The sequence below is a fragment of the Alosa pseudoharengus genome, unplaced genomic scaffold (genome assembly GCF_046254945.1).
Source record: "Alosa pseudoharengus isolate Yale_2024_CS ecotype anadromous, Long Island Sound unplaced genomic scaffold, YU_APseudo_1.1 YU_APseudo_1.1_scf_12, whole genome shotgun sequence".
Taxonomy (NCBI): Eukaryota; Metazoa; Chordata; class Actinopteri; order Clupeiformes; family Clupeidae; genus Alosa; species Alosa pseudoharengus.
This window is the reverse complement of record NW_027468587.1, coordinates 8,548,602-8,575,766: the sequence shown is the minus strand read 5'-3', so window position 1 is coordinate 8,575,766 and position 27,165 is coordinate 8,548,602. Positions and strand designations below refer to the sequence as shown.

Here is a 27,165-nt window from a genome sequence, read left to right as displayed (position 1 = left end):
GAAGTGTGGAGATACATTGAGCCTCGTAAATGGTGTAAAACAGTGATTTATTTGCATGGCTAGCCCGATGCCGAAGCACCACAATTGAAAAAGCTGTTGGTAGCATCGGCTAACTAGCGCCAGATTTTGGAGTGCAGGGGACAAGCCGAGATGGGCTATGAGACATACGTTCACACTCGGTATCATGTTTCAATTCACTTTAGGTCAATATCACACCGGAATTCTCCTTTAATGAAGGCCCCCTCCCCCGTCCACCCTTGAGTCAAGCTAGTGACAAGCGACAGTGTCTCGGTGAACATGAAACTGAATTACCATTCAGCTCATGAAAAACGGAAGAAACTTCACGAGAATGAACAGCGGGAACAGCAGTCGGGTAAACTTGTGTTTGTTCCATGGTTTGATGTCAACATAGCCTACAGTAGGCCTACATCTCTCCAGCATGTGTTGCTGGCCTAGCCTAGGCCTACCTAACAGGGAAATGAATCCCCTGATTTGTCTGCGGCTTGCTTGCCAGCCTTTTCCAGTCACATTACTTTTTTTTTTGAAAAAAAATAACCGCATCTTTAAATGCATTCATAATAACGTGCAGATCGGGATGACCCACCTCCACCCCATCTCCTCCTCATACATCTGACTTATCAATGTCTAGTTGTTGAAATTGATGTCTGGTCTGTTCTGTATGGGGGGTTTATCTTGTTGCTCTCTCTGCCTTAGGCTTTCCATGTTTGCACATGGAAGGGCAGGGGGCTCCCAGAACAAAGCCATACCGCCAAATGAAACATTATGCATTACCAATAGCAATCAACCTGAACTGAAGTTTCAAAACTGTGCTGGAGTGCCTGGCGAAACAAGCTGTAGCAAATTAGATGAGTCTTTGGTTACACTGCGGAGATATTACATTTGTTATATGCACACTATACTGTGGATCATCTGTATTTTACACACCCCGTGTTAGTGTACTTCAATTATAGTTAAATACAACTTAATGTGAAGCGCAACTCTTGGCTCAGCACATGTTGTCATAACACGCTGAGCAGATGTTCTTATAGGCTAATGAGCAGAGACTCTTTGAAGAGGTTACATTGGCACTCTTTTCTTCCTCTGCATTCTTGGACACCAAGAAAAGCCTTTTTTTGAGTTAGCAAAAGTGTTTCACGAACAGGGAGCACAAAAGCCCAAAGCTCCTTCCCGGCGCATACAGTACACACGAAAATCCCTCCCTGGCCCTGGAGTCGTGCGCTCACTCGGGATGCTCTGCTCTTTGGCTCGCCACACAGATGTGCTGAGGTTGAGAACAAAGCGGGGGAGACGGACGGGGGAACATAGCGTGAGAGAAAGTGATGGATAGAGAGTTTCAGGGAGAAAGCAAGAGAGAGAGAGCAAGAGAGAGAGAGAGAAAGAGACAGATTTTGAAGACTCAGGCAAAAGAAGTGGGAGTTGATGAAAGTGATTTGCTTTTCCTCCCATTTCCTGCCAAACGCCATATGAAACATTTCCTACAAGAATTATTTGCATTTGCTCATATTTCACAAGGCATGAATCACAACATAGTTTTCTTTCTGTCTAAGCTTATTTATTCTTTCCTCCGTCCTTTCCTTAGCCTTTCCAATCGATTGTTCCTCCGGCCGTACTATAAAGCTGTTATGAGTCACTCCAAATGATGGTGTCTGCATGGGATATTAATAGTTACCTCAAAGCTGTAGTTTGAGGGCAGCTCTAACAGACCCGAGTTTTGCCACACTGCTTGATTTACCAACCAAACTTGCAATTAGGTCGGCCAACACAAATACCAATTTGGGTGTGTAGAACAAGCAAAGGGAACTCAGTGGGCACTGAGAAGAGTTTCTGGCGGGATTGGGGTCTCGGGAGAGTTGTTTTTCATTTTTTATACCTTTTGTGTGCAGATAGTGCAAGGGCGTGGCCGGGGAGGGGTGGGGGTGGTCCTGCATTGCATGACAGTCTTGCAAAACCAAGAGATTGACTGCAATACACCTGGGGAATGTTCAGCCTATTATTTAGAAAACATTTTCTGTGTTATTCATCAGTGACTGTCGGTTTTCCCCCTATTTTTCAAAGAACAAACACAGTACTGCAAATAGTCGGCAGATCGTTATCCTCTTGACTCTGGTTTTCCATTCTATCCCTTTTTTCTTCCTGTCATCTTTTAGTCTATATTTCACAAGATTTACTGACATATTGAGTGCATAACTAGAGACTTCAAGAGAAACTGTCAGTGCTTTGCGGCGACTGGGCAGGAGACAGGGGAAGTTTAAATTTCATGTCATGACCTTCGACAGTTTGCTTATAAGTTACACCAAGGTTGACTGGAACTTGCTCACACGGGCATGGGCAGGTCAAGAATGTTGTTTGTTGAGGCAAAGGCACCCCAACGTCTTACGCACAGCCCACGGTACCCCGTAGTTCCCCAAAACCATCAACACACAGCCCGACCTCACCAGCCTAAACCACTTCCTCTCTCCTTCTCCCCTAACCACACATCCTCCCTCCACACTCTGATCAGAGATGTTAAGTCACTACACTGGTGGACAAAGCCAGTAAATAAACAGAGAATGTGTATGTGTGTGGGTGTGTGTGCTTGTGCCTGTCTCTGTTTGTTTGTCTGTCTGTCTATGTCTGCACAAGTTTGTGTCTGTGCATGCTTAAATGAGTCTTGTGGGAATGTACACCAGATAACAGAGACTATTTTCATAGTTTTTATATCATATCATATCACTCTTTATTTTCATATCTGTTGGTGCAGCATGATGAGGCAATGAGGGGAAGCCGGCGACAGGGTTCTCTGTACCATGCTAAAGAGAAGATCAAGGCACCATTGTCCAGCTCGTGATGATAAGCAATGCACATCAAACATCCCTTTGCTGTCCTGCTTCGCATGAAAGTTTTACAGAAGTGATTTTTGACTGCAGTACCACAGGGGAATGTCCAGCCTGTTACTTAGAAAACCTTTTTTCTGTGTTATTCCTCAATAGCGTGCTTGATTCCCACATGAATGGTCTGTGAAAGCTCTGCTCTGTGAATGCTCTGTGAAAGCTCTCACTTCTCCCTCTGTCTCTTTCTCTGCTTCTTTCTCACAGTGAATTTTTCCCATTTATTTTTTTTCCCCTTCTCTCCGTCTCCAGATTTTACCAAGCTCCATTTCGCCAGCTGAATGGAAAGCTGCATGTGCGTGGCACATGGTGCTGTCTGCCCGGCTGCCTCCACTCCCATTTCCCATGTTAAAAAAAGACCTTTTATGAATCCAGAGCCATGCTTGTGCTCTGACTCTCACTGCACCGTTATTTGCTGTCACAGTTAGTCACAGTGGTGCAGTGGTTCTCAACAAAATACATCTTCATTGATGCAAAGCCACCAAGAGCCACAGCTATGTCAAATTACAGTATGTGTCTAATGATATGTATATGATACTTTCAACCTTTTCCACAATAATACACATAATAGTGAATGAAACACATATAAGCATGTACATGTACAGTAGATGGTCTTCACAGTTTAAAAAAAAAAAAGTTTCCTGGGATATGGCTCCAGATGCAAGTGATGAGGATTTTTACAGACAAAAACATAGGAAATGGTTTTATAAATCTATGGTTATGACACCTCACTGTTCTTTCTTATTTGATTGTCACCTGATAAATCAAGGTTATTTCAAATTTCAAATACATTTTGAAGGATAACAAAGTTCTGGCCTGATGATAAATGTTATCATAAGTTATATAAGTCTGAAATGGTTGTGAACATATGATGCTGTTTTGAAAAATAAGTTGAGAGATAGTGTGCTAATACTGTTATTTATGCTTGGCTTCGGAGGGGAAATTAGCTATGCACATTTTGGAGAAAAACAACTTATTATGGGCCTTCATTAACTGCACAACAGCACAAAATAAACCGACCCCACAACTGAAGTGAGCCTTACTTGCCATACCCAGAGAGTCATGGTTAGTCATACTACTATCACCCTGCAACACACATAGCAAGTACAAGGAAATGGAGGAGAGGAGAAGTTGCCCACGCTGCATGGGATAGCGTTATATTTAAACCTTAAGCATGCATAATCATAGGGTTGGCTCCATGCACCCTAACATTTGAATGTTTTCATGTCTGGGTCTGATAAACACCTTGGCTCTTTACTGCGTCGACGAGCACTCTCTGACATGTGACTGTTTGCTTTGACGGCACATTTAACGGGACGTTAAATAGTAAAACTGAACACCAGAGCGCATAGCGCTCTAGAATCTTTGGTTTTGAGTTAGGTATGAAAGTTCTCTTTTTTTCAGCAAGGGGACAGTAAGTTCATCATTCCTCTACAGGAAGTAATTATAATAGTTAGCTTCACTGTTGTACAATTGAGTATGAGTTCTGCCTTCTGGCTATTTTGGTCTCTGAATATCATAAAAATCAAAAAACAGTTCTGTATAAGGGCTGCAATAAATTCAGTCTATATTGTGGATGCTGTGGAACTGTTTGGCCCCACTACAACTGGACAAATGAACATGGTCATTTCAGCATGACAAAGGACTATTCAAAAAGACAGATTTAGCACTGTCACAGAGATTCTTGCATAATGTACAGGAAGAGGAAGAGCTCTGAGGCCCACTTTGTTTTTGAGCTCACAAAGTTAAGTTTCAACATTATGCAGTTGTGCAATGTGAGCAGTTCCTCTTTGGAAAGAAAAAAGGCCGCACTTTGCATATATTCGTGTTTTATTGCACTAAATCGTGTGCAATAAAGTGCAAAGTGCAAAGTGCAGCTTTTTTTTTCTTTCTGAGTTAACATTTAAGTTTGGCCAAGCACTCTAAAAAGTAACATAAAAGACTGAGTGAAGCCTGCTCCTACCATATACAGTTCCTCTTTGGGACCGTTTTGGAAAAATAATAAATTTTCAGGCACATATAAGTACAGTATACAGAGGCATGCTCAGAAAACAAAGTCAAAGTCAAAGTGAACTTCATTGTCATTCAGAGACCATACAACAAGGAGTGTACAGCAGAACGAAATTGCTTTTCTCCAAGTTCAAGAGGTACAAACAGTATAGACAGCACAGACAACCACATGTTGTGCCCTCCAAACACACACACACATACTCTGGATTGCTCTGAATATCTTTGTGCATTAAAGACTTAAGATAAATGCATTCAACTAGGCCCTACAATGCATTCTGTGAGAGGTAATTTTGCATGTGGATCTTGTGAATCAGACAAAAACCTCTCATAGTTAGGATTGTTGTCATTGCAGTCTCATTGCAAATTATGGGCTACAAAATCAACACTGAAAATTACACATAAAATGTGAGTAGTGGCACTCGTGTTTAATTATAGACCCTGGGGCTAAATGAGAGTAGGTCTGAGGGGTTGTGCACAGCATACAAAATACATTACTGCCCTCTGTTGGCAGTGTGGGGTTTGTAGTTTTAGTTTTTCACTTTAGAATGTATAAGAACAGAGACTGACAGTTTCACTTTATTTCCAATTAACAGTATATAGTGAACCCTTTGTTCATTGTACATGTACACTCTGTGCATACAAAAATGCGCTATATAAATAAAAGTGACTTGACTTGATATATATATAAACAATATATATGTACATTCAGTACATTAATGGTAATTGTTCCATTATTCATTGCGGGTCACAAAGATTGAAAGGGAAGGAAAAGCGAATGCTCAGTTCATGAAGGTAGAAGACTCCAGGTACATTAAGGTGCTCTTGAAGTTCAACCTGGATATATACATCATACATACAGTACTCTGCTTGCAATAGTAAGTCCCTTCACCATACTTGCAGTACACTGCCCCCCCTCCCCTACATACACAGCACATTATTTAATCAGGAAGCTTCTCCAACACACATCCCCAACATACTTACAGCACACTGCCCCCCCCCCCCCAATACACAGCACATTGTCTCATTAAGGGAGCATGTCCAACATACATATTGCACACTGCCCTCTCCCCACATACACAACACACTATCCCGTCTCCCCTGTTATCCCCCCAACACACACACCAAGACCCCTGGCAGTTGGGTTAGCCCCTTGAGCCGTGGATCTGCCCAAGGTTTCTTCCTTGGTAAGGGAGTTTTTCCTTGCTCCTGTTGCTCTTGGGTGCTCCTTGTTGGTGCCCCCCCCAATCCCAATCCTCCCCCACCTTTCTTATGCAGCCCTTGTCGCTTAATCTACTAAACCCTTCTTCTATGCACATTTTACCCCCCCCCCCCCAATTAATGCACAAATAGGCTGACACCAGACATAATTTCACTGCATTTCTTACTTCCAGTAACTATATGCATGTGACAATAAACTTCCTTGTATCCTTGTATCCAGGTCTAAATAAATAAATTGATTTCAGACCTTTTCTATAATATATACATTTCTTAATGTAATTGTAATGTTGTTGCATGTATTGTTTTCTTTCTCTGTATCTATGGTTGGAGTATTTGGCATGTATGTTTTCAGCAAGAGACTAATGTGTACATTGCCGATGTGCCGGTGTAATCGGACCATGTGACCACATTTTACTCTATACACCCTCATACACTACTCTATACACCCGACTCATTCAGGTATTCTCCCCAAAACCACGCCCAGAGGGTGGGAACTGGGTGGCGTTTTCACTCGTATTATGCCCCTATACTTAAATAAAGGCCTTTAATAACTGTATCCTTGTCTCAATGAAAGTGTGCCTGAAGTCAGCCTTACATCCTTGTTGTTTCCACAATACACCCTTGCGGGTATTTTATGCTTTTTCATTCGGCTCTTGCAACTGTGTCAACCGATTTCAATCTCAGTTGTTATGAAAATAAATAGTAAACGGTGTGTATTATGTGTATTATGCTTGTGTCAGTGTTTGCGTTCCACAGACCACTGAAAGTGAACTTCATAGTGAACCTGAAAGAGAGCCAGATTGATGCATATTACTCATTCACGGATCTTATCAGATGCTTTGTCAATGACCTGGAAATGTTTTTTTTTTTAACATATCATGGTATATATCCTCCAGCTGTTCCAAAGTTTGTACAAATATTTACCTAATTTATTTTTTTCTTCTCTTTTTTGTCTCTGTGGGAGACAGGTTACCTGAACTCCCAGGAACAGAAATAGGTTCAACACAGTAGAGTGGTCTAAACCTTTTCTGCATGTACGTGTATTATTATTATTATACAAATATAATATGTTGCACACAACGGAGTAATTGTGTCATATTATGTAGAAGCTGCTCACAATTGCACCCTCTGCACTTCCTATGGGTGTTAAATCACACTGGTGTTCTGTTCATTCTGTTTACCGTAATATATCCAGGGTGTGTCACCATTTTATCAGCCTCTTATTGTTATTGTGCTACAAAAATATCTATAGATGGTGCATGCCTTATAATTAAAAACCAAGCTAAAAGAATATTCTTTGAATGAACAGAGGCAAGAAACTAACAGCAGTCTTCACTCCTCTGAAGTAAATGAAAAAGGCACGAGTTGGCAAACAGGAGGCCCAGCTGGCAAACTGGGTGGTCCTCGTCCACACTGTGCGATTGTTCCCTTGTGATTTAACACTACCAGATGAAAAACAGGAGCCATGAAAGAGACACTTGCTCACTGGGCAGGTTACGTTGCAGTGCTTAAATGAAATTAGGTTTTAAATATGAAATAAGCAGTTTCCTCTCAAAATGTATGTAAATAGTGATTATTAACATTATGATTATATAATTACAAAGATTAAGCATGTCTGTTTATTTTTGGATTACTTCTCAAACATTTCATGAATGCACCAATGATAATGCTGGTTTATAATTTTGATAGTATTATAACATTAAGATCTAAAGTGGCCTTAATGGCTTTTATATCTGTTACAGGGCCTAGGGACATCTAAACCTGTTGAGTGGGCTAAATGTATGAGGGTTTCTGATAAAGACGAGATCTATATTTGGCATGGGAGCACAGAATGTGCTGAAGCGATTAAAAAGGTACACGTTGAAATAGAAAAAAGGTAAGGAGATCAACACATGCTCTGAGCACTAAATCAGTCCTGAATGATTATAGATTCTACAATTTTATGCTTTCAGACATGATTTAAAACAAAGATAAATCTAGAAAGATAACAAAGATATGACTGATTGAAGATTGAAACAAAGATAACTCATGCATACCACCCCATATACTGTAACATGTATTTCACAATATGGGAGTCTTGTTTCCTTAGCTAATTTTTTTGTTAATTATAATAATGTTTGTCTGAAGTTTGTTATGATTAATGAAGATGATATGATACCTTAAAATAGTGACAGGGATTTTGTGAAAAAGTACACATGTATTCTGGATTACATATTTAAAATACAAAATATGAGTAACTATTTAAATAGAGTTACAATTTAAATGGGTGGTATTCAGAATACAGTTACATTTTAAATCATTATAACATGTAGGCTGAGGCTTTCCACTCAAATTCAAATATTTGCCTGCCTGGGCAGCCATATTGGGGCAGCCGTGGCCTACTGGTTAGCACTTCGGACTTGTAACCGGAGGGTGCCAACCAGTAGGCACGGCTGAAGTGCCCTTGAGCAAGGCACAACCCCTCACTGCTCCCCGAGCGCCGCTGTTGTTGCAAGCAGCTCACTGCGCCGGGATTAGTGTGTGCTTCACCTCACTGTGTGTACACTGTGTGCTGAGTGTGTTTCACTAATTCACGGATTGGGATAAATGCAGAGACCAAATTTCCCTCACGGGATCAAAAGAGCATATATACTTATACTATACTGTGTAGCCTATATGTCTCTGGCGGCTCCTTTCCCTTTCTATACTGATAACCTAAATTAAAAAACTCTCTAGGAATGTAGAATGTAAAGTTAGCTTTGTTGTAGGCCAATAGAGCCTATCCAGCCAGCATGTTTTAGGCTGATTTTGGTTCTCGTTTCTTGAGTGTTCTGCAAAAAGGCATGTAACTACCCTTGTGCTGTTGAAATTTATAAAATCTTACAAAATCTGTGTATACTTTGACATTTGGTAGCCTTTTTAGCCTATGTGTAGTCAAAATGCCTCTGTTGTAGGTGCTTCGACACAATGACCTTTACAGTGTTTCATAGCACATAGGCTTATACCATATAAATATATATATATCAAACCATCCTTACTGTAAAGCAGGTTGTGGATTGTTGTTGACACTATGGGTCTTATAACTTCACATAATCTCTCATAACTGTTTTATCCACTGCTAACAAAATATTATACAATGCTGATGTAATCCAAAGTATTAAAAATGACTTACTTTAAGTAATCTATCGCAAAATGTTACAAATTACATTTTAGGGTATGTATTCTGTAATCTGTAGTGGAATTCACTTTAACCTTCTCAACACTGGTTGCTGCATTTAGTTGGTCTTTTCAGGGTCGGATTCAGATAAGCTGGGGCCTTGAGCTGACCAAGATAACCAACACAGTGGTGGATATATAACAGGTGGGGTCGACAGGGACGTGAGGGTAAACATGAAGCTGTATTTTCTCGTGGCTTTCTTGGCAGTGGCAGGTCAATTTTACGATTTTTCTTAACAAAATAATACAAGCTCTTATAATTCAATAAGTTGAGCATTTGTGGGAGAATACATCATGCAACTGATGCTCTTAAAAGATTTATTGTGTGTGCTAAATGTGACATGGGATTCTACATGTTTGGTTTTAGGGCACTTCGAGTCACAGGCGTAATCAATCATTGCATGCAACATCATAGCGTTGAGGCCCTGTGGGTTAAGACTTCCTGAAGAGGTGTCTCTGTGACTGCATACCATATGTTTCATTGCATACCTTCCAGTTTTGTTTATTTTTTTCCCTTTCTGTAAAGTATCTGCCTGGGAGGGAGAAGATGATAAAATTGTCGGAGGCTATGAGTGTGTGAAGAACTCAGTGCCCTGGCAAGTGTCTCTGTTCGACGGGTACAACTACTGTGGCGGGACCCTCCTCTCCAGCGACTGGGTCCTCTCTGCAGCCCACTGCTACCAATCGTGAGTGCCCCAGCAGAGTGACCGTGAGGGAGCTTGTGCTTACATATATGTGGCTGAATAGATGAGAACAGGATTAAAACTTGATGTCAACTCCATTATGTAAAATCAATGAAAACAAATAGAACATACTCTGGGAAACAAACAAACAAAAAACACTTTTAGGAAAAATGGGACATAATTTGGGCACATACACAAACAGGACAACATTTCTGATGTCAGGTCAGATTAGATGTCACTCTTGCTAAGATAGATTTTATATTATTATCGTAGCATTATAATCTTAATTGTTTCTGTAAACAATGTTCTGAACACTGAATCTTTACAGAAACAATTAAGATCATAATGCTATGATAATAATATAAAATCTATAAGGACTCATACAGAGGGCCAGAAAATAAGACAAGTCTGGATTCAAACCATCTTTATATACCTGTATATTATTTTAAGTATATTTTTTTGTACTTTTATGCCTTTATTGCGGATAGGATAGTGGAGAATGACAGGAAATGAATGGGAGAGAGTCGGGGTGGGATCCGGAAAGGACCACGGGGCGGGAATCAAACCCGGGTCGCCGGCGCACGGTGCAGGTGCCCCAGCCAGTCGCGCCACAGCTGGGGCCATCTTTATATTTTTATACAGACAAGTGGGCAAAAGGAGCAAAAATGTGGAAAGGTGCAATGTTTGCGTCACCTTGACTGCAACACCAGCAGATTCTAAGCACTTAAAAACAAGGTGCAGTTCAGCTCTGTGTACCTGTAAAAAACGGTGTGTAGTCTACCTGTCACTATACGCATGATGCTTGTCACCCCACAGGTCTCCCACCGAGGTGCGCCTGGGCGAGCACCACATCCGGGAGCCCGAGGGCACGGAGCAGCACATCATGTCGGCCAAGTCCATCCGCCACCCCGAGTACAACCCCCGCACCGTGGACAACGACGTCATGCTGATCAAGCTGAGTCAGCCGGCAGTCATCAACCAGTACGTGCAGACCATGGCTCTGCCCAGCGACTGCGCTCCCGCCGGAACCATGTGCCGCGTCTCAGGCTGGGGCAACATCCGCGACAGCAACCAAGGCTGTGAGTATGTGACGTGTGTGTGTGTGTGTGTGTGTGTGTGTGTGTGAGAGATCATGTAGGGAGGGAGGGGTCTATCTTGAGGGTGTCTAGGCATGAGGGTGTGCCACTTACATGCCTAAGTTTCTGCGTCTGTATGAATGAGAGTGTAAGAGAGACAGAGTAAGAGAGTGAGAAAGATTAGAGAGAGAGAGAGAGAGAGAGAGGGAGAGAGAGAGGGAGTGTTTAGTGTATATAAATGTGAATGAGAGGGTAATGGAGATTGACATTAAGGCAAAGAGCACAAGAGAGAGCAGTGGAGAATGTGCATTATGAATGTATGTGTGTGCATTTCTCTCTGTGTGAGAAAGATCAAGAAATACAGAGAGAGAGGGAGAGAGAGAGAGAGAGAGAGAGAGAGCGTGTGTATGTGTCAGTGTGTGTGTCTGATAGACAGCCTTTCTGTAGCACTTTGACACATATGCCGCTTAGTTTTCAGTGAAATGGCAGGCTCTCATATCCCCAAGAGACAGCTGCCAGCTCTCGCTGATGAAATAATGTGTTGCTTAACAGTCAGCTGAGAGCATTCACAGCTTGAGTTCATTCAGACATGGTAATCAAGCTTTCTCGAGTCCACGGGAGTAGTAGTGCGCCCACCACTTGATAAATGTGCCTCGATTGGCCCCTTCCCTCCCACTTGGTTTTGTAAAACACAATCCCTGCTCTGTCCCTGCTGCAGCGAGGTACCCTGATAAGCTGCAGTGTCTGGAGATCCCCATCATTGACGACGACACCTGCTGGAACGATGCCTATCCTTTCCAGGTCACCTCCAATATGATGTGTGCTGGCTTCATGGAGGGGGGCAAGGATTCGTGCCAGGTACAGCTCACCTAATCCTGTGATGTTGCTGTTGTTGTCCTGAGATAAGGCCATGGAACTATGGAGTCAGATAGCTGCCTTTATTATGCGAGCGCATTAAGCATGAAAACGAGCGCCGATTCAGGAATCGAGAGCGTAAATACAGAAACTGAGGGGTGAAAAGTAGTCTCGTGGTGAATAAAACTGTTATCACAACTGTACCAATTATGACTGAGAGCACAGAAATGAACACCTCTTCTTTCTTTATTTACCACTGACGGTCATGGTAGAGTACGCATTTGCCTTCTAAAATTCAACAAATGTATTCAAATGTGTGTGTGAAGATGACAAATGTGATTGTTGATAAATCTGGGAGGCTTGATTTCAATTGTTCAATTGTTGTTTCAATTTCCCTGTTTTTATATTTACAAGAACACTTTCTTTCTCTCTCTCTCTCACCTCTCTCTTGTCTTATAGGGTGACTCAGGAGGTCCTTTGGTGTGCAATGGTGAGGTGCAGGGTGTCGTGTCCTGGGGTAAAGGCTGCGCCATGAGGAACAAGCCTGGTGTCTACGCCAAGGTCTGCAACTACATCTCCTGGATCAAGGAGACCATGGCCTCCGGATAAGCGCCGCAGATGGACCTTAGATGAGAGGACAGTGAATGGCCATAAATACAAGAAATCAAATGAAGCCACTCAGTGTCTGATTCACCGTGCTCTCCGCTGCTCTGCACCACACAGACAATTAATTGCACATGAACACAAACATGTGCAAGTCTTTTCTTTTTCTGCATTGGGCATAAGCAGTGATTTTGGAGTGATGTGCTGCATGGGTGATTGCTCATGTGATAAGTAACAACGGTAGCAGAAATAAAATGACAGTAACAGCTAATTTTCATCATACTCTAAATGAGGGGCACCACTGAACAATTGTAAAAGATGTTTTGAAAGGGGAAAAAAACAGAGGTTAAAATGTTTGTAAATTTGTAACATTTATATTACTTTTTTTATGATTCGCAATTCATGATTTATTGAGAAGAGAGGTCTATGACGCAAAACAATGTGAAACAGGGAAAGTAAACTCATGAGCTTGTATGTTAGCAATTCAAAACATTCATAAAGAATGAAATAAGTTTTAACATTCAGTTTTAACATTTTAACTTTTTCTTAATCCATATTTGCTGTTGATTGCCGCAATGTATGGAGGCACTACACAAAACAACTGTCTACAAATGCCAAGGTCATAGACTCATATCTGACTTGATGTTCTTAAAAAAATAAAAAAATAAAATAATAAATAAAAAATAAAAAAATAATAAAAATAAAAATAAATAAATAAAAAACCTCCATCCTCCATATAGGCTATACAACATATGCTCACTGTACCTAAAAAAACAGCTTTGGACACTAGTAACATTTGCACAGTTACACAGTACATGAAAATTGCAATAGCTATCTCTTGCCAATAGAGGGTGTAAGAACTCTGTTACTTTTGTGTTGGACTGAAAGAGACGATGAGTGGTCAGCCTCTCCCTTCATTCAAGGTTTGAACACGTTGCTTATATATATATAAATATTAATTATATAATAATTTAATATAGATTAAATATTATACCCTAAGATTTATTTGTTTTTATTTATTTACTATTCTTGTAATTAACATAACAAGATCAGCAGCTAGGCAGGAAATTCACCTCTGAAATATAAGCAGTAGCACTAGCAGCAAAAACTGTCCTGTCCTGTTAGTAGTGTACCGAGACACCCAGCCACTGTCCTGTGACACCCAGCCACTATCCTGTGACAACCTGTTAGTGTCCCATGACATCCAGCCACTGTCCTGAGACACCGAGACACTGTCCTGTCCTGTGACTGTCAGGACACTACTAACTGGACAGGGCTGCCATACTGTTAATTGCTAACCTTACTTAATATAATTAGTAAGGCTGTCAAAATAACTTTACTGGTTTCTTCCTAATTTGTTGACTCTCCTAGGCTACACTTAGTTAACACAACTTTCTGATGAGGAAAGTAATTCAACTCATCAGCCTTAAGTAACATTTACTGAAAAATATGAGTAGGGTGTGCCGGAGTCTTCGGCATAATCAATTCTTTAAGATCTATGCACAGTATTAATGTGTTGTGGATGGTCATCTACTTGATGGTTTGTGGCACCAACAAATAATTACAACAACAGACATGACAACAACAGTTTGTCACTTAGTTATGTGTTAAGGATTGATATCTTTTTAAGAATGTGTAGACTGGGCATTCTGGGAACAGCCTAGTAATGTGAACACTTAGCTTTGTAAGGATAATTTGTGCTAATGAGTGCTTCTTACTGAACGTAACTCAGATATTTGGACAAAAGTGTCTGCTAAATACCATAACCATACCCATAACCATATTGAAGTTGTCTGAACTAACATTTTACAGTCAAACTAATGAATGATTTTGAGTTAACTATACTCAATTCAATTAAAAAATGTTTGTCACATACAATTATACTGTCTCCATGGCTGTGCAATGCGTAAATAAATAAGGAAATAAATAGAAAAAGAAGAGAAGAAGAAGAAATGTCTAAAGTGCATGAGGTGTTTCCAACATGCTTGTGCCTTGTGCTACTTCTGCAGTCCTCATTGGTGGTTTTAGGGATTTTTCAACTTTACTACCACACAAGTTATCTAAACACAGTTCTTTTCAGCTTTAACAACTTAAAATGAATGATCTACTTTACTAAATTTTGAGGCAATCAGTTTCCTGAATTGTTTTAAGTAAATTTAGCAAATTACATTTTTACAGTGCTCGGGACAGTGGCTGGGTGTCACGAGACACTACTAATAGGACAGGACAGTTTTTTGCTGCTACTGCCTCTCAACATAAGTAAGGTAACAGTATATGGCCTACTGTACATATGTTCACCTTTGTTCCAATAAATGCCAACATCTTTGTCAGGAATGTAGTGGTAAAATAAGAGGTAAACTATGAATTCTGTGATCTCGGTGAGGTGAACTGCGTCATGCGGTATCAGATTTAAAAAAAAAAAAAAGGCATTCAGAACATGTTTGATCATGGTGGAGGTTATTGTTCAATGTTTATAACAATACCAGTGGTATTAAATGGTTCCTAGAGTGTTGAGTGTACATACTGTATTATGAATATGGATAAAGTGATTTTTGAATGTTAAAAGTTGTAATTGGTGAATAAACTCTTTTGAGAGGTGGATAAACTCTAATAATAGGTGGATAAATCATTTCTGAAATTTCAGAGGTGGATAAACTGCGTTTGCATTTAGCCTCCACTACATCCCTGATCTTTGCTGGAAATGTTAGTGACAAGTAAATGAGAGGCAAATTAATGGAGAGTTAAACTGAAACATTTGTAGGCACATTTGACACATATTGCTGAGGTGAATCTGAAGAATGACTCTGCCCCTTTCTTAAATGTGACCCCCCCCCCCCCCCACACACACACACACCACCGCCACCCACACACACACAAACACATTAAGGATCCAAAAAATCACTCAGAACCATCAGGTCGAATTCATTCCACCATTCAATAAGCAGTATGTTCATTATACTACTTGGATGTCTGAAAGTTTTGTAGGCTAATGTAATTGTATTGTAATAATGAATGTAAACACATTTACTTTTTAAAAATTATTTATTTGAAAATTAGCTAGCCTAATTATCTCATGTCGATATTGGTTCTTCCAAGGAACGGTTTTAAAATATGTATTAATGACGTCAAAGTCCACGTTTGACACAATCCCATGCGTTATTTACTGTTAGGGAGGGAGCGTAGTGGTGTTCTGTCTTCTGAATGGGACAACTCATTTAGGGCTGGAAATAAGATGTTTGGGCGTGTTTCTTTTAGCTTAAGCTGTATAAATGCACCGTTGCACATGTGGTTGTCACTACAAGTAGGCTAAGGGGGTGAACTAAGGGGAGCGATTTAAGTTTTCTGAGGGCATTACCAACGGAGGGGTAAGACACTTGCTTTTATATATATTTTTATTTTTTTCGTAATGTCAAGCAAAATAGCACGGGTTCTACCGTTAGCCTTCTACTGTAAACGATGTTCCCGTTTAAAGTAGGCTGCATGATGACCTGATACTTACATTCCAAAATGATTTAGTGGGTAGCCTCTGTTTACTAATTTGTGATACCGATAAAAATTAGGCTAGAAGTTAACTGTTATTAACTTATATTTAAAGGGAATCATTATTTTGTCAGCAATGTTGTCTCCATTAGATCATAACTACTGTAATTGAACCTGTGATAATTTCACGCGATTTCTTATGGTCATTTCACGTGGTTTCTGTATCTGATAATTTCATGTGGTTTCTTGTGATGTAAGCTAAATCCTGGTAAATGAAGATAAAAAGATATACCCACTGTGTATTGTAATATCTCTCTGTCAATTTGAATTTCATTCTTTTTTACAATACAACTTGTTTTCTTTTTTCCAGGTGTAAATATGAAGCTGAAACCTTTGCTCAGAAAAGTTGGCACATTAGTGCGTGCAATACTGACCTTCCTCTTCGCTTTGGTGGTACTAGGGGTGATGATATGGGCTTACGTAGCAGGGTTCCCCATTGCCACGTCCCCTTACGGCATCATTTCTTTTGGCTTCTACGGCTTGCTTCTCAGCATCCATGTGCTGATCCAGAGTCTGTTTGCCTTCATTGAGCACCGGCGGATGACTCTCAGACGCAAGCCTTGCTCCTACACAAAGACTGTGGGCTTCACCATCTCTGCCTACCAGGAGGACCCAGAGTACCTGCGCGAGTGCCTGAACTCAGTACGAGCACTCGTGTACCCATCGCACCTGATGCAAATCATCATGGTGGTGGACGGCAACTCCGAGGACGACCTCTACATGATGGAGATGTTCAAAGAGGTCTTTGCCGACCAGGACCCAGGGTGCTATGTGTGGCAGAACAACTACCACACATGGAACCCCACTAGGGGCAGCAGCGCGGGCAGCCTGGAGCTGGACACTGATGATGGACTCTGGGAGGAAGACCCCCAGCGGAGAGAGGTGGAGGAGCTCATCCAGACCAAGCGCTGTGTCTGCATCATGCAGAAGTGGGGAGGCAAGCGGGAGGTGATGTACACCGCATTCAAGGCACTGGGACCATCCGTGGACTACATACAGGTGAGGGTAGGAGTCCGGCAGGTCTAGTGGTCAGGGATGTGGCTTTCCAAATGTAACACAAGGGGGACTGGGGATAGGGGTTAGTTCACTTTACGTTGTTTTGGACAAGAGTGACAGATAAATGATGAATATTGTAATGTAAAGAACTGGATTACTGTAACACTATACTAAAAACATTGCCTTTTACTTTTCTCCCTGTCTCCATCTCTCTCTCTTTCTATGCGCTTATACACACACAGGTGTGTGACTCTGACACAAAGCTGGACCCGTTGGCCACCTGTGAGCTTGTGAAGGTGCTGGAGAGCAACGAGAAGTACGGGGCAGTAGGGGGAGATGTGATGATCCTCAACGAGAAGGACTCGTACATCAGCTTCATGAGCAGCCTGAGATACTGGATGGCGTTCAACATCGAGCGCTCCTGCCAGTCCTTCTTTAACTGTGTCTCTTGCATCAGTGGCCCCCTTGGTAAGAGAAACATAGGAAGAAGAATATCCATATGTTTTCATTTTTGCTATTTATTTATGTTTTTGTACACTCATTTTGTATGCTCAGTTTTTTGCATACTCATTTTGTCTCAGTCATGTTCCTTTTTTATCCACTTTTTTAAATTATAAAAGAGAGACTTTAACTCGCAGGTGTTTGTTTTTGCTTCATCAATGCAGGCCTTTACCGTAACGACCTCTTGCAGCAGTTCTTGGAGTCGTGGTACAACCAGAAGTTTCTTGGGACTCACTGCACTTTTGGGGATGATCGTCACCTCACAAACCGCATGCTGAGCATGGGCTATGCCACAAAGTGAGTATCCTCCCTACACACAGTAGTGACTAACCTCCCTACACTGAAATACTGAGCACTAGCACAGACTTTTTGGGTTGTGTCCGCAGATTAACCTTTACAAGTCTACTTAAGTCTACTTTATTGAGCTTTTATTCATTCTTCCTTCTTTACACATTTGATCAAAAGCCTTTGTCAAGCTCAAGACAGTCTCACAAATAGATATTTCGCTGAAGTGTTGTATTGATAGCGAGCATGTCATTTTCCCCAGATACACAGCTCGATCAAAGTGTTACACCGAGACTCCTGCACAGTTCTTACGGTGGTTAAACCAGCAGACCCGCTGGACAAAGTCCTATTTCCGGGAGTGGTTGTTCAACGCCATGTGGTGGCACAAGCATCATCTCTGGATGACCTATGAGTCCATCGTAGCTGGAATCTTCCCCTTCTTCGTCACAGCCACCATCATCAAGCTCTTCTGGACGGGCTCCTTGTGGGACATCATCTGGGTCCTTTGCTGCATTCAGCTCATCGGTCTGGTCAAAGCAGCCTACGCCTGTCTATTGCGCAGGAGCTTTCTGATGGTATTCATGTCACTGTACTCCGCTCTTTACATGACCAGTCTCCTTCCTGCCAAGTACTTTGCCATCATCACAATGAACAAAAGCAGCTGGGGTACATCAGGGCGTCGCAAGATTGTGGGCAACTACATACCCCTTCTACCTCTGTCTGTATGGGCGGCCGTTTTGTTGGGAGGACTGGGCTACACCATCTACAGGGAAACGCAGCAGAACTGGAGGACAGAGAAAAAACAAGAGGAGTTGAAATTTGTGGTCTTTGGATCAATAGCGTATATATGCTACTGGAGCCTGATGGTTTCTCTATACTGGCTCGTGTTCTTGAGAGTCTGTCGGAGACGATCAAAGTCTTATGCGCTAGAGGTGTAGGGATGCGTGTAGTCTTCAATATTATTTATTATATATTAGTTTTTTATTTGTTTTTTTATGTCTTTACATGTGCAACAATTTATTTAATTTATTGAACAGTATATTGTGAAATGTGAGATTTTACATTTTGATTTAAATTGCAACTATTTATTCACATGCCTTTGTATGAAGTGTATGATACTGTTTGAGTTACTGTACATACACTGAAAATAAGGCAATTTCCCAAGACTTCAGTAAGAGCACTGGGCTTCTCTGACCTTTGGTTATCAGAAATGCGCTGACAGGCAGTACATCTTTTATTAGCCTCCGTGTTGTCAGCTGCTGAACAGTCCTTAGGGCACTTTTCCACATCAATGTGAAACATATTGCACTGACTACTGATGATGTATGTTCATTCATTATATTTGACATATTTACTGTATATATTGACAGACGTAGTTTTGTGTATTGGTAACAAGACTCAAAAACTTAGGATGTCTATAGACAAGGTCAAGGCAGTTGTTACACAGGGGGGGTCTACCTTCCTTATGTTTGTTATTTTAAAACAATATGCACTGTTGGATGGAGAGATATATATGTGGAGTGATATGGGCCTGCAATATAAAACCAAAGCACTTTCTGCACACATGCCCACGCCTATCCCTGGGTTAAACAAAGCAAAACAAAACAAATCACACAACAAGCACACAAAAATAATAACGCAGTGGGTCTGAGAGAATGTCAGGCAGACAAAAGACATACATACTGCAGTTATGATTTTCTGAAACGCCTAACAGGATTTCAGTGTTGTGTGTAACACGTTACAAAGTAACGAGTTACAGTAACATAACTTTTTCGAGTAAAAAGTAGTGTAACGCACTACTACTGAAAATTTGGTAACGTAACATAGTTCCTTTTTCGGCGCAAAGTTACTTTTCCTAGGAACAGGTTTGACAGCGACGCTGCTTTCTCAGCTGCGCGCTTGCGCAATAGGCACGAGCTCCACACGGCAGCCTACGTGACAGAGGCTGGTAGCATGAAGTGCAATCATAGCTCCATGTGGTACGTGACAGAGGCTGGTGGCAATGAAGCGAGACGCAGCCAACGCTAACTTCTGAGGGATGGACATTACTTCGAACTCGTTGAAACAAAGGGGAGGAATGTGAGTGTTAGTTGTAGCCTACACCGTGCCCTGATTTTGTCCACTTGATTTTGTTAACTCAACTGCCAGCCTATTGATAGGATTTGCACTAGCTTTGCACCAAATTTCGGAAGAGCGCCTGAAAGAGTATAAGGCTATAAAATAAGCCCTCATATATTTTGTGTTCACCTATATGCCCAAGATAAATTCTGGCTATGTTATTTGATATTGTTTCATAGGGCTTTAGTGGTGGTGTTGAAGCCTATAAGCCCAATGTTTTCTTGTCAAGTGCTCTGTTTGTGGCATTTTTTTAAATAATAAATAGCACAAAAGAAATACCTGTTATGTCCTCCATAGTAGAACGTTATGTAGGCCTACACATTTCGGAACAGATATTGGGTTCTGCCCTAGGTCGAGTAACATAAAAGTAACGTAAAAGTAATGAGTAACGTAAAAAGTTACTTTCCATAGAAGGTAACTAAGTAAAGTAACGGGTTACTTTTTTGAGTAAGTAACGAGTAACGAGCAAACACTACTTTTTAAAAGTAACTTCCCCAACACTTCAGGATTTACACCTCAATGACTTAAGGGTTTACAAAAGTACACAGTTTCAAAACCAGTTGTACTGTTTTTGTTTTTGTACTGAGAAATGTTATGTTAAAGTGATAATTCTGAAATGTGTCTCTTGGTCACATGTTTGAGATGTATGTTGGCTTGACTTGAAACTACAGTGTATATTTATTGTATAATGATGATTGTTATGCAATGAACACATGTTTTCCAAGTGTCAATATTGTGATGGCTTGACATATTAAACAGAGCATTTCTGAAGACGTAATTTGGTTTGTCATGGTTAAATTAGTTATACGGATTGTCCAGTGTGTCAAAGGAATAGTCTGTTTAGACTTGAGGTCAACTGCCAATGCTCTTGAACCAACATGTTGATTGCTATGGCTTGGTTTAAACCACTGTTTGTTTGTGGAGTATATCATCACAAAATGAGTCAAGTTGGTCTAGTTGGTCAAAATGATGCAAATATAATTAAGGGGTCATTGTCTTAACAAAAAAAGTGGAAAGAAAATCAGCTGTAAACTCTGTGATGTGTAAATTGAAATGAATGCATTCCTGCCAATCGATCATCATGAACAACCACAAGCTTCCTATTCTTTAATATTTGATCTTCTATTTTCTTACCACTAATCCAAAGAGAAAAGCATCTTTCAGTGTAGTCTCGAAATTATGCTCCATACAACCAATGACCAATCACCAATATAATGGTTGTCTGGGACACATCTGTAATTTTGAGGTACAGCTCGGCCAATTGAGGAACTTAATTTGAACTGAAACTGGATTATACTGTTGGACTATGCCTTTAGATACCAGATATCCTTGATTTCATACAGCACACAACACCAGATCCCCTAAACTGCTTTGTGAGTGTGTGTGTTTAAATGGGTGTACACTGTGTGTGGGTGAGTTACACTACTAAATGCAGAGCACAAATTCCTTGTATATGCAATTGTAGCGGGTTGAAATAGTGCACCTGTGCCTTTAAGGCTGTTCATTAGTAAATCATACAGCTGGCTGTGGCAAAGTTGACTTGCACCGTGGGTCAGGTACAGTGATGCCAGTAACGCGTTACTTAGTAATTTTGAGTCTATTTTGACCACTTTTTTCGGTAAGGAGTAATCTAACGCGCTACTATTTACAAACCAATAATCAGATTAAAGTTACTTATCTAAGTTACAGTACTGTGCGTTACTATTTTTGTCATTTTCCTTAGTAAAAATATATATTCTTTGCTTTTTTCTTGTCTTGGGGATTAATGCCATGTAGGCTATGCTCAAGTTTTCAGCATGAGGACAATTCACGTGTAAACCACGCAGCGACACAAACGTAAACAACAATGGAGGGAGAGAGAGAGATGCACATTTCATCAGTCATTACTTTGAGTTTGTGTCAGCTAAACCTGACAACATTAAGGTACATTGTACATACTGTGCTGGCGACAAAGTGCTGTCTAGCTAGACATCCCAAGTCTCCCGAAGTTTTGGGAGTCTCCCACATATTGATAGCGCCTTCCTGACGCCCGCAAATTACATAAAATCTCCCGGTACCTAGAGCGAACAAGAGCACGCAAGCCAGACCGGACTTCAAATCGCGTGTGCATATGAGTTTAACGCGCACGGAGAGGGAGAGAGAGAGGAGTGGTGCGTTTGTGCCTGAAGCGCATCTAAGACAAAGAGCATCCTGGTCTGTTTTTGCTAAATCAACCAATCAGTTTTCAGTGTAAGTGTGCTTATATCTCTTTTCTCATAAACTTAATTAATCAGTTCAGTCAGTGCATCTAGGAACAGGAGCGTCATGGCAGCGTCAGTGCCCCTCAAAAAGGAAGATTTAAGACCCATTTCACATCAGACTACACAAAAGTATACCCAATTGTCTCATAAGATTAATATATAATGATAGTCTTGCACACTGCACTGTTTGTAACAGCGACTTTAGCATTGCTCACGGCGGGTAAATTGATTGCAAAAGACTTGTTGAGGTGAGTTTAACAAGTCAGGCCTATACATGATGGCTAGTTGCCAAGGCTACATGAAAAAACAAACAAATCTACATATTTTACTATAACAATTTCTATCAAAGGCCTTCCTTATTTGGTGTACTTAGACATTATTGAACAAACATCTGAATTTCAGTATCTAAGTAGGCTACTGTAGGTTATGGGATGTCTGCTATACATTGCTGACATTACTGTTAAAATGCACTTCTAGTAGCCTATAGTGAGTATTGGCAAAACCGGTTATCATTTTTATGCTAAGGCGGTGGGGGTGTTGTTGGCAGCTGCTGAAAGTAACTAATAAAGTAACTTGTAATCTAACTTAGTTACTTTTAAAATCAAGTAATCAGTAAAGTAACTAAGTTACTTTTTAAAGGAGTAATCAGTAATCCGTAATCAGATTACTTTTTCAAGGTAACTGTGGCAACACTGGTCAGGTATGCAGCAGAGGTGAGGCTGGTTTGTTTGGCTCTCAGCGCGTTGTTGGGAAGGCTGTTCCGTTCTGTGTGGTGATCTTCCGGGTGGCATATTAAAGAATATGGTCACGCTAAGAAAAATGTGGCTACTTTCACAACCTTTTTGTGTTGGCATGTAAATATCCAGTCCAAAACTAACATTGGCAGAATGATTGATGCTGGATTTGAACCAAAGATCCTTACGGTCAGTTTCCACACGATGAAATCTCACTTCGCTCTCATTGAGGTTGAATGGAGACGATATTCGCTCTGGTTGGGCGAAATGAGAGCGAATTGCCGAGGCAGGCGAAACAAAGTTGGCGACAGTTTAACTTTATTCAAATGATGACCATTCGAGAACCAATCAGGTCTGCGTGTTTGTGGCAGGAGTTACAAAAAAGTCTTACAAAGATGGCAGAGACTACCAGAGCTGTAACACGAAAATTTGTATGTGATTAAAATGTTTCTATAGATTGGTACTTGCCGATGTCTTGCCATATACTTTTTTGATCCCGTGAGGGAAATTTGGTCTCTGCATTTTAACCCAATCGGTGAATTAGTGAAACACAAACAGCACACAGTGAACACACAGTGAGGTGAAGCACACACTAATCCCGGCGCAGTGAGCTGCCTGCTTCAACGGCGGCGCTCGGGGAGCAGTGAGGGGTTAGGTGCCTTGCTCAAGGGCACTTCAGCCGCGGCCCACTGGTCGGGGCTCGAACCGGCAACCCTCCGGTTACAAGTCCATTAACAACATTAACTTAGTCGAGGCATAAAGACCCCTGGATATCTTCATTAAGTAATTAAGTGTGCTTGCAAAGCAGCACACTTATTGTTCTTCTTAAGTTTTATTAAGTGTGCTTGCTGAAAGCAGCACACTTATTGTTCTTCTTAAGTTTTATTATTCCCGTCTCCCTAATTTTTGGCCAGCTCTAGCGCCTAGGCCCTTTGAGACAGAGACACCGTTCCAACTTTAAAACGTCCGGTCAGTACCGGTGTAATTTGCACGCGAAGATGACGTCAAGTGGGGCGTGTCGTTCGTCCGCCATATTGGATTGAACAGAAAGTGAAACTAAATTTTCACAGGTCACAAATTTGGTCCGAACGCCACGAAACTTGACGTACATTATCCTTGGACCAAGCCTCACAAAAGTTACCAGAAGGATTTTTGATTTTCGAAAGCGTTTGCCCGTCACAGCCAAACGAAATCGGCGGCGAAGCTTCGAAACAGGAAGTCGTCCATATCTCAGGAACACTGTCACATATCGATACCAAATTTTGTATTTGAACTCGGGACTCCAATGTGAGGGTGCATAAGCTAAAAAAAAAAAAAATTCCAAAAGTTTCCAGCATTTGCCAAACCACCCACCCGTATTTGGTAACTGTCACCTTTCACATTTGCAGTTGTACTTCTATCACAATGCCTTCCAAGTATGCACAATGTCCCTGGCCAGCCTTGCCCAATTATCAAATCCTTGCTCGGCCATGGGTGTTTATGTTTACGGGCATTTAGGTTTTACTGTGTTGTTTTGTTGTAAAGACATGCAAGGCATTCTGGGCCATGTAATAAACAGTGGTCAGCAGTGGTCGTTCCATACGTATTAATATGAATAGGTGTTTCTGTAAACCTAAGGACAATAAACAGCTATCTCTGTTACAAAAACAAGCTGGTAATCGCTCATTGAAGAGGGAACTATGATAAAAAGATTGTTTTCCTCAAAGCATGGAGTTGACGACAGTAGGCTACAAGCAGGAAATGTCACGTTAATGTTAAATACATCTGAACGCTAGGTGGCAAAGTTGTATTACATTTCACATACATACAGTGACATCATTAGAATTATGTGAGCTTCACAAGTAAGGAAGGTGCAAATTTTATGTAATTTATAATGGGAAATTATTGGAAAACATTTCTTGTTTATTCTAATTGCAAACCACACACATCCATTCGTAAGCACACGTACACATTTAATACTGAAAGACTCTCATTTCGTTTATTTGATGTTGCCCCTAGCAACCCTGGGTGCAGCCTACAGTAGTCCAGTTTCAGAGTGAGGAGTTTGTGGCCAAACAAGTGCCCAAAATATCGGTTTCCATGTGTATGTGCTGGATGGTGTGCGTCCTTTATGAAAGTAAGTGTTTTATAAAGTTACAGACATAATGAGTCATGTTGTAGTGGTCAACATAAATGTGCCCCTTCTTTTATTAGAATGCTAATCATAGAGACTTATCATGCTAAGCAAAGATTTAACATCATTCATTTCTTGTGTGGCTAGAAGCTAGCTAACTATGTCATAGGGAGAAGATGTTGCTGTATGGGATTTATGTTGCTTAGCGTAAAGCCATGGCCATTTGATATGAGATGCTTGCACTCGTAACTTCGTCACTCGTAACTTTAGGACTCCTATATTTTTTTTTTTACTAAGAGTAATTCAAGCATTTTAGCCCTAAAAGTAGCGCCTGAGTCTGTGACAGCTTAAAAGAAGTCGCGAGGACTCCTAATTCACTAAGACCGATTCACAATTTTTTTTTGTGGTGGCATTTCACGTTGCGATGTTTTGAAATGCGTCTACAGAATCGCGAGGGAACAATTTTGCATTGTAGGCATAACTAAGGGATGCAGTAACACCACCAACAACAACCAAAACTAGCCTACTCATTGTCAACATGTACATTAAATGTAACGTTTCATTGTGAATCAAATTAAAATGTTCTCCTCTTTGCAAACGTAGGCATGGCATATGGTGACAGATTAATTATGACCACCGCTAGCAAAGCTAGCAAAGCGGTCATATAGGGATTGTCAAAGTTTTTTTTTTTTTTTCTTCATCTACTTCCTGAATTTTTGGTCAACGATACCCGAGACACCGAGCCACCGGGGCACATGAAAATTGGTGGGTATGTAGCCCGACTAGGCTTTTAGGGAAAAATTTTGTTTGGTCCCCGGGGGCCACAACCCCCCCCCCCCCCCCCCAAGTGCTGGGCCCCCCAACCGTGGCACCGAGGATGAAGACATTTTTATGGTATGTTGGTCTCAAGGGCCCACATCAACCTAGCCCATAATCACTCATTTGTGATTTGCACCCCCCCAGTAAAAAATTAAAATGCAATATCATTCTGCTTTAATCGCCCCTCTCTTCAGTTAAGATGGTCAGAACTGCACCAAATTTTATGTGTATGATTAACCTGACATTCTCTGGGGGTATGCCAAGTTTCATAGAATTTCATCAATGGGGGGGTCTAAAAAAATTAAGTTAATGTGTACATTTAGTGACTGTACACTCATTGGCAGATGGTGGTGCACACATATACACACGCACACACACACACAGGCACGCACATACCATCAGTATCGGCAATTAGAACGGCCGATACATTACAAATTCAGTAGGATTAAAGGAAAACCAAATATTCATCATAATAATTTGGCTGCATTTCCAGTATTGGCGTCACATAGTCGTTTGTCCACCAGATGGCGCATCGTTGCAGTGAGACGTAATTTTGTTGGAAGTTAATCTAAAGTGGGTTGGAAAGACACTACCAAAGATCCTTGATTACTATCAAGAAAGAGCAACGTAATTCGTTACTATGGGAGCAAAACGGGACAGTTCCGGTCTGCATAAGGGGAGTGTCACCTTACGTCACTAAATAAACTTTCTCTCTTAATAAGCAATAAGAACAGATAAACATAATTGTGTTCACAGTATTATTGTCTATAATCATGTATGATACCAATGAATCATTCTTTAGGACATGATATGAATAATTTAATTAGTCATGTGAACCGAGCTAGCTAGCTAGCTAACGCTAGCTTAAAATGCTATACAAGTGGATGGGAGTAGCTATGGCAATACAGCTATGCGCTAACAAGTGACTACTTAGTTGAAGGACTTCGCTTAAACTTAATATACTGTTGCAAATTCACTTGAGTATAAACTATCCATTTTAACTAATGTAAGTAATGTTATTCAGCTAGTTGTCATTTCAAAGAAATTACACTTCCCCATTTAAAATCTTACCTTAGCTAAGAGGATAGCTAGCATGCTAACAACCGGACAATAACTGACAGCAGCATGGTCTGATATTAAGTTATTTTATTACAAATCCGAACACAAAAAAATTATACTTTTAGGCTTGAAATGATCCCAAACACTTACAGATTATGACAAAATTTTCCAAAAAACCCTCAACAAATCCAGAAAGACATAATGACCAATGTATTGGTAAAATTCCACAAGT

General features: G+C 40.8%; 2 protein-coding genes across 2 annotated transcripts; both read left to right on the top strand.

The window, feature by feature from the left end:
* Positions 1–9,865: 9,865 nt before the first annotated feature.
* On the top strand, positions 9,866–12,562 carry LOC143118869 (trypsin-3-like). Its single transcript, XM_076279995.1, has 4 exons — positions 9,866–9,997; positions 10,811–11,073; positions 11,789–11,928; positions 12,385–12,562. The coding sequence occupies exons 2-4, from the start codon at positions 10,878–10,880 to the stop codon at positions 12,532–12,534; spliced, it is 486 nt and encodes a 161-aa protein (XP_076136110.1). The 5' UTR covers positions 9,866–9,997; positions 10,811–10,877; the 3' UTR covers positions 12,535–12,562.
* A 3,824-nt stretch (positions 12,563–16,386) lies between these two features.
* On the top strand, positions 16,387–18,788 carry has1 (hyaluronan synthase 1). Its single transcript, XM_076279378.1, has 4 exons — positions 16,387–17,067; positions 17,307–17,532; positions 17,730–17,862; positions 18,113–18,788. Exons 1-4 carry the CDS (start codon positions 16,387–16,389, stop codon positions 18,786–18,788), a joined length of 1,716 nt encoding a protein of 571 aa, XP_076135493.1.
* The last annotated feature ends 8,377 nt before the right edge of the window (positions 18,789–27,165 follow it).

Coding starts and splice junctions, on each gene's coding strand:
- has1 (XM_076279378.1), top strand. CDS start 16,387: ATGAAGCTGAAACCTTTGCTCAGAAAAGTTGGCACATTAGTGCGTGCA. Junction 17,533..17,729: donor TTGCATCAGTGGCCCCCTTG/GTAAGAGAAACA, acceptor TCATCAATGCAG/GCCTTTACCGTAACGACCTC. Junction 17,863..18,112: donor AGCATGGGCTATGCCACAAA/GTGAGTATCCTC, acceptor CATTTTCCCCAG/ATACACAGCTCGATCAAAGT.
- LOC143118869 (XM_076279995.1), top strand. CDS start 10,878: ATGTCGGCCAAGTCCATCCGCCACCCCGAGTACAACCCCCGCACCGTG. Junction 11,074..11,788: donor CCGCGACAGCAACCAAGGCT/GTGAGTATGTGA, acceptor TCCCTGCTGCAG/CGAGGTACCCTGATAAGCTG. Junction 11,929..12,384: donor GGGGCAAGGATTCGTGCCAG/GTACAGCTCACC, acceptor CTTGTCTTATAG/GGTGACTCAGGAGGTCCTTT.